The sequence below is a fragment of the Rattus rattus genome, chromosome X, assembly GCF_011064425.1.
Source record: "Rattus rattus isolate New Zealand chromosome X, Rrattus_CSIRO_v1, whole genome shotgun sequence".
NCBI lineage: Eukaryota > Metazoa > Chordata > Mammalia > Rodentia > Muridae > Rattus > Rattus rattus.
In genome coordinates, this window is record NC_046172.1 from 129,258,592 (window position 1) to 129,266,700 (window position 8,109).

Below are 8,109 nucleotides of genomic sequence, written 5' to 3' on the forward strand. Positions count from 1 at the left end.
TTTAACGCTGTTATTTGCTTTTCTTGGGCTTTTAGCAGAGAAAGGACACATGGCCAGATGGGGCTTTTTTAGAAGCCTCCCCTGCCTCTCCTTTCATTGTCAGCACTTATCACCCCGATATCTGGTCCAGTGCCTTTACTTATTGTTGGTCTGTCCTGCTGGACTGGAAGACCCAGGCAAGGAGAGCCCTTGTGTGTCTTTCCTGTTCATTACCTGTCTGATGGGCTGGTTGGAGGCCACTAGCCTTTGTGGACTGAATAGTGCTCTGGAATGGGGCAGGGTGGAGACAAGCTGAAGTTTCAGAAACTGGGACACTGACATGTATAGTCATGACCACTGCAAAAGCCAGAAGGAGCATGGGGATAGGGACATATTGCAGTAAAACTACTTCCCTCCACGTGGATCCATCCAGGGGGTTATGGGAAAGATGTTATGGGAAGGCGCTCGCCTTCACCTGATAAGAGCACAGTGTCTCAGTTTAAAGTCGAGTGCTCAGAATTCCTGCGTACCTTTAGCTAGACATGTACAAATGAAGCCCAGATGGAAATAGCGCACCCGGGAACTGCCTTGTGACTTCAGTTTTTTAGTGGCATCTCACAGTAGAACACTTTAGAAGGCTCCGATTAGCCCATTATACAGATGGGGGCCATCTAGTTCCAGATCAGGATTGTTGAGTTGTTCGAGACAGTTTCTGGTTCTGGGGCTCTGGGCTTTTGTCCCCACCCCTCTTCCTGCTTCCAGGGACCAGACTGGCGCCAAGCAGGGGCAACTGCAACATGTCCCCTGCTGGGCCCCCGACCTGCCCTTGGCCTCTGCCCCGACCCTGTCCCGCCTGGGTGGAAGCCCTAGCTCAGCTTGAGGTTTGCAACTCCCACCAGGCTATTCGTTAGCACTGGTTGGCTCGCCTGCCCCCTGAGCCCGCCCCACCGCCCCGCCCCGTCCCGCCCCTTTGAGCTGCTACTTAGTCCGTCCGAAGGCAGAGCCTTCCAAGGTGGAATCTGGATCCGGCAGCCAGGAAGCGGGCAGCGCACGAGTGGCGCGAGGCTTGGCTTCCACGTGTGAGCCTGCTCCACCACTCCGCCCTCTCTGAGCATCGGAGCCTGGGGACTCCGTCTCCATGAACGATACCTGCGCCCTGCCTTGGCACTAGCTGTGGTCAGGACGTCCGCGTTTGGCCTCCTGCCTCTGGATCTCGCTCCAGGTCTCTCCTTTTGTTCTCTCCTGGGGTGGGTAGGAGTGGGGCCGAGTCAGCTCTTACGGGACGGGACTCGCCGAGGCCCATCACCTCGGTGACCCTCTTGTTCTCTGGGTCTTCCCGGCTAGAGAGGAGAGCCGGGCCTTGAACCCAACTTCTCCACCCATCCAAAATCGAACTTGGGGAGTGATGGAGATCAGAGTAAATGAGAAAGTCAGAAAAGGGGTGTGGAGGGAACTGGTTTTAGTCCTCCTAGCACCTCAGAAAATGCCTTCATTCAAGAGGCCGCTAGACGCCTAGCTATCTTCTGGGGTATGTCTCTTGAAAACTCCATGTGTTAAGTGGGGCAGGGAACAGCGCCCAAGTGGCGGCAGCCTCGGGTCTTTTTCCCGGGGCGCCTTCCTTGGTGTTCTCAATGTGGGTGGAGCGCGAGGAGAGAAGCAGGCGGTAGAGGAATGTCCCTGCGGGGACACTAAGCGCCTTCCCTCAGGACAGGGGTTGACTTCCCGCCTCAGTAGCCTGGTCCACGCTGCGGGAGTAGAGAAAACTTGCCCTCACCCCGCGCCTTGACTCTCTCCACAGCGCCCGCTGCCCGACGTGCAGGACGCTGCGCGACCATGGAGAGTCTGAGTCGGTCATGCCTGTGGCTGCGTCAGGAGCTGTCGTCCCCGCGCCCACAGCTTCTGATACTGGACTGCCGCAGCCGGGAGCTGTATGAGTCGGCGCGCATCTGCGGGGCGCTGAGCGTGGCCCTGCCCTCGCTGATGCTGCGCCGTCTGCGAAGAGGGAGCATGTCGGTGCGGTCGCTCTTGCCTGGGCCACCGGTGCAGCCTCCGCCACCGGCCCCTGTGATCCTCTATGACCAGGGTAGTGACCAGTGCCAGCCCGAAGCAACGGAGGCTGAAGCTAAGGCCGAAGCGGAGGCCAAAGCCGAGGCTGAAGCGGAGGCCAAAGCCGAGGCCGAAGCGGAGGCCAAAGCCGAGGCTAAAGCGGAAGCTGAAGAGTGGGATGCTGACTCGGTGCTGGGCATCCTGCTCCAGAAGCTGCGGGAAGAAGGCTACCCAGCATACTACCTACAGGGTAAGTGAGGGTCAGTGGTCTGAGAGAGAGCGCTCTGGAGAGGCCTCAGGTCGGGAGAAAAGGTCCTTCTTCCCAAGGGGAGTTCATAATTAATTTAACCTTCGGCAAACTCAGTCTTATTTTGTCTAAAATATAGGGTAAGGGCCTCCCTCCAATAAGCTGCTGGAGAGCTTTTGGAGGTGGGGGGATGAGCATGACCTTGGGCAAGTCCTTCATCCCTCCAAGCCCATTTATAAATCTGGAAAATGGGGAGAATTGATCTGAAACAACCTGGGTCACAGGCTATTGCCCCGGGACTAAGGGCTGCATTGGGCACTTGCCATGCTGAGCGAGGGTGGATGGGTGTCCATAGCATAGCACGAGTAAGGAATCTGCTGGCTTATGTGTTCCCTTTAGCAATATCTGCAACCCCCAATCCGGGGAGCTGTATAGGCCAGGGATACCTGGCTGCCAGGAAGGCATGTTAGTAAGACCTCACCCTTTTTTCCTGACAGGCGGCTTCAGCAAATTCCAGGCCGAGTGTCCTCACCTGTGTGAAACCAGCTTCAGTGGTCGCGCTGGCTCAGGCCTGGGCTCAATGTCTAGCCCAGTGCCTGTGGTAGGGCTTGGTGGCCTGTGCTTGAGCACTGATTTCTCTGATGCAGAGTCCGAGGCTGACCGAGACACCTTGAGCTGTGGCCTAGATTCTGAGAGCACCACATCCCCTCCAGCTGGGCTGCTACCACCCTTCCCAGCCCAGATCCTGCCCAATCTCTACCTAGGCAGTGCTCGCGATTCAGCCAATTTGGAGAGCCTTGCCAAGCTTGGCATCCGCTATATCCTCAATGTCACCCCTAACCTTCCTAACCTCTTTGAAAAGAATGGTGACTTCCACTACAAGCAGATCCCCATCTCTGATCATTGGAGCCAGAATCTGTCTCAGTTCTTTCCGGAGGCCATTGCATTCATCGGTGAGTCCTCCCTACTCCCTCCCCCAGCCCACTCTATCCACCCACCAGACTGATTCCTGGCCACCTCCTCCTTACTCTCTGCATTCCCAGAGCACATGTGACACTTGGGGAGGTAGGGGTAGAGCTCAGGTTAGCTACCAGTGAGACCTCCCAGATATGCTCTAAGCAGGGTGGGGAGACAGCGATGATGACCCCAGAAATTCACTTAGCTTTGGCCTCACTCATGCTGACCCTTAGGGGGTGTTTCTGTTCTTTCCTATTCTACCTAGATGAGGCCTTGTCGCAGAACTGTGGGGTGCTCGTCCACTGTCTGGCAGGGGTCAGCCGCTCTGTCACTGTCACCGTGGCCTACCTCATGCAGAAGCTTAACCTCTCACTCAACGATGCCTACGACTTGGTCAAGCGGAAGAAGTCTAACATCTCACCTAACTTCAACTTTATGGGGCAACTGCTAGACTTTGAACGCAGCCTGCGCCTGGGGGAGAAGCGCTCTGGTGGGAGGGGCAGTGGGGGGCCAGAGTCCACTGTCTCAGACCCACCTTCCTTTTTTACTACCCCCCACCAGCGATGGGGTTTTTGAGCTGGATCCCACATAAAGCTGTCTGGAGCTGCTGGGCTGGTCCTTACTTATGACCCCTAGTATTAGCAGGGATGGGATACAGCCATAAGCAGGAAGAGGGGAAAGGGGAAAGGGGGAGGGAAAGCTCAATACCTCATGCAGGGATGGTGGAGCAGGAACAGAGCAGAAACCTGCCCTACCCACTCGAGGCCAGCCCCAGATTCTATTACACGTGCCTATGGGTGGGCCCGTGGCTACGGGCCTAACCTGCACCGCTCTAGGGCGGGACCATGCTCCAGAACCTGCCTCTTCTGTGACTGTTACTTTATTTTTTCAGGGTAGGATTGGGGCTGCCTATCCAAGAGACCATTCCAGATTGCTGCCAGGGCCCTGACCCTTCTTGGTGTTTCATCTTTAGGAAAAGTGTATCATAATTTCCTGTCAAACCACAGGAACTTGCTCTTGGTTCCATATGGACAATCCCCAAATGTCCACCTGTGGGAACAAACCTGACCACTTTGACTCTCTGACTAGGGCTTAGCTAGACCTTTTGGAGCTGTGGGGTGTGGACCCAGAAACACAGTGGTTGCTCTCCGCATCCACAGGGACAGCCTCTCTGGGTGGCTTTTTGCTGGGCAGTGTCACTTGGGAGGGCATGGATCTGGGAGCCAATGAGCGAGATCCCAGCTACACATCTGGTGCCCTGACTGTTTCTTTCCTCCTCCCCCAGATGTCTTGACAGGATCACTGAGACTCTTTGTGACTGAGGGTGGTCAAACTGCCACTGGAGAAGATGGGGTCTCAGCGCGAGAGCTAAGGGGGAGGGAGGGAAAGATGAAGGCCTCAATTTTGCTGCTGTGCGTCTCACACAGCCACTGTTGGTTTGGGGGGCAGGGAAGGGACCAAGCTGCAGACACACATGGTCATTCATTTCAGTCCACACCCCGTTGTAGACAGTTTGTGTATGTGTGTGTGTGCGCGCACATGCACACTGGCCCACTCACATACTCAGCCTGGAGCTGGCAGGACCTATGGCAGCAGGACCATCTAGTCTTTGAACCTGGAAAAACTTGTGCTTCTTTGTTTTTGTAATCCACATCAAAATCACTTTCTTTAATTGTTCCTCCTGAATAAACAGTTTATTTAAGGTACTGAACAGAGAGATGGCTGCTTCTTGGGCTCCTCAGGGAAGGGAGGGAAATGAAAGGGAAGCCTGCCCTTCACCGATCCATCGTTCTCCATCTGTGTGCACTGCCTATTGGCTACCAGGTCTCTCTCAAGCCATTTGAACTCTTATTCTATCACATACTTCAGGAAGCGGGTTACAACAATGCGCCAGCCATGAAGAAACTGCATGTTTGCATTTCCAGAGGGGAATGTGATAAAATGTGTGGCCAGTACCACAGAGTTGGGAATCAAATCAGTCATGAAGTTGCAAGTGACCCCCAAGCTGTGAGTCAGAGTTGGTTTGCTGAGGGTGCCTAGGACTTCAGGGAAAGGGCACAGGCTATGCGTACCACACAATGTGGAATCAAGGCTGCAAAAGCCTGGGCAAGGGTAGGGAGAGCAGTGTTCATGACCCACCAGAAATGTGAGGTAAAGCCTACATACTGGGTCGTCTAAGTTTCAGGTACGGCTCCACTCGATACTGCCAGTGCTTTCTCCATGCAATAGCTGGAAATCTGTGTTTTCAGCTTAGAGATAAAGCAGAAGGAAAAGCAGCAGAAGGTGAGCAGGGAACAGTATAGAGGAGAATGTAATGGAGGCTTGGTTGTTTCAGTCAGATTTCCAGTTAGCACAAGGAATACATGAGGCAATATGCTTGTAGAGGGAAAAGATTGATTTTTGGCTCTCGTTTCAGTGTTGCAGGCCATGCCTGCTTGGCCCCTTCACTCTGGGCCTCTGACAAGGCAGTACCAAATGGTGGGACTGTGTAATGAAGCATAATTGGATGCTTCATTACCAAGAGGGAAAAGAGAGGAAGAAAAAGGGACTGGAGTCCCCAAAGACCCTTCAAACAAACTAAAGACATCTTCCTTCCCACTGGGCTCCACTTCCCAGTATACCACCTGAGGGACTAAGCCCTTGAACATGGATTTTTGAGAGACATTCAAGATCCCAACTGCAGCAATGGACTTAAGAACTTTAGGAACAGCAAGATGTTCAGGTAGCACTCCTTAAATGCTCCCTGAAATGTGGGTGAAATTTAAAATCCTGTGGCCAAATGGCTGAGCTGATGAGAGAAATGCTCTGAGACAAAAGGGAGGAAAAAGCCACCAGTGAGGAAGGCCAGCTCAAAAGTGCCTGGGTCAGTCCATGTATAGTCTTTGGGTAGTGGCTTAGTCCCTGGGTGAACAGGATTGTTGAGGGGAGGGCAGTAATGGGGGAGGGGGAGGGGTTAGGGGGATGTCGGCCTGGAAACCGGGAAAGGTAATAACAATTGAAATGTAAATAAGAAATACCCAATTTAATAAAGATGGAGAAAACAAAAATGCCTGGGGACACAGCCTGGGACCAGGAGCCAGGAACCTGTACAGGAATGTAGCTTCCCATACCTGTTAGTATATAAAACTGTGAGGTTTTCCTTACTCCTCTGCCTCTCTCTGTGGCATAGTCAAATTTAACCCCATCTGGCTTCAAATTTACTTAATTCACTGTGAGGCTGAGGATACCTTTGAATTTCTGATCCTCTTACCTCCACCTCTCCAGAATGACAGACAAGTGCTACCACCATAGCAGTCAAAGTGCTCCTCTAAGTCACCAAATTTATGGTAATTTGTGACAGCAGCAAACAAATGTAATAAATGACCTTGAAAAATATCCCTATAGAAACAAATGAGTATGCATACTATCTTGAATTTAAATTTGGGTCAAAGTTGAATGAAAAGAAAAGTAACACCCCCTGATTACCAGGAGAAAGGAATCCTACAAGTCTCCTGTAGTGTAATAGTGAAGTGGCAGGGAGAGGCCATGGTCTATAGTGCTGTTTTGGGGAGCCTATGACTCTAGGCTGTGCTTTTAATGTTCTGTCTCCCCAAAGGTGAGGCAGGATGACCACAGAGAACTCCCTTTCCCCATCTACCCACCCCTGCCACAAAGGCTTCAATAAAGGTAAGCCTTGCCTCAGCAGCTTTTTTTTTTTTTTTGAGGTTAGGACAGGGCTTAGAATGCCTAGATTCTCTTCCCCTGTCAGAAGCATGAGCTTGTTCTTTGTTGGAGCCCTACAACAAAGAAAGAACTTTTTCTTTTTAGAACTTTTCTTTTTAGAAAGAAAAAGTTCCCAAGAGCACACAAAACTACAAATTTTAATTTTCTGGCCTACTTTAATTTTTACTCTAGGCCTCCACAATTCAACAATTTCTGTGGAGCAAGTCTTCAATCGTCATGAGTGGAACAGGAGTTCCTTGGGTTCCTATGTGTGTCTGCCCCACTCCAACCTGATGAGGATGAGTGATGGATTTGAAAAAGTGCTTCGTTTTCAGCTGCTTTGCCTTTGTATAGCATGGTGTTAGCTTCTTAACTCCTGCAATGGACCACTCACTAGTTTTCTAGGGCAACTTCTAGAAAGAATAGAGTATGCTAATTCCAGACTAGAGTAAGAAAACATGAATGATGAAGGAAAAGCCTCTATTAATGCAGAAGTCAAGAGAGAAATAAATAGAAAACACTGGAATAAGTAGAAAGTATAACATGACCCATGGGACAGCATTAAGCATCCAAGGTGTTTAGTAACTGGAGATATAAAGAATAAGAAAGAGAAACAAGCTGCTGCTGACTCTTCCTAGGGGAGATGGGAATAAACATGTATTCATCCCCCAACATATCAAATAAACAATTTACCCAACTCTAGCTTACTGAACCAATTAGTTTATTGGGGCTTACTTAAAGGGACACTGGTTAAGGATTACTTACAAGACCTCCCTGAACAACTTGCAGGCTGCTTGGCCTCCTGGAGAGTCTCTACTCAAACACTGTTTGCTGCTGAAGCTAGAGAGATGTCAGTGGGTAACTCTTGCAGAGGACTTGGATTAAGTAAGTTCCCAGCACCCACATCAGACAGCTCACAACCACCTACAACTTCAGTTCTCAGGAATTCAATGCATGCTTCTGGCCTCTATGGGGCATTTTTATGCAAATGGTGCACGTACATACACTCAGACCTATACACATGAACATGAAATAAAAAATAACAAAATAAATCTTTGGCTGGGTGGTGGTGGCACATGCTTTTAATACCAGTACATGGAAGGCAGAGAGACAGATGTATCTCTGAGTTGGAGGCCAGCCTGGTCTATGGAGGGAGTTCCAGGACATCCAGGGCTACA

General features: G+C 51.1%; 1 protein-coding gene across 1 annotated transcript; it reads left to right on the top strand.

Moving 5' to 3' along the window:
* The first annotated feature begins 1,783 nt into the window (after nt 1-1,783).
* Nucleotides 1,784-3,821, top strand: Dusp9 (dual specificity phosphatase 9). The gene is given in 4 exon segments (XM_032889512.1): nt 1,784-2,275; nt 2,770-3,225; nt 3,495-3,781; nt 3,783-3,821. Coding segments are annotated over 4 exon segments (1,245 nt in total). The 5' UTR covers nt 1,784-1,812.
* Nucleotides 3,822-8,109: the final 4,288 nt, after the last annotated feature.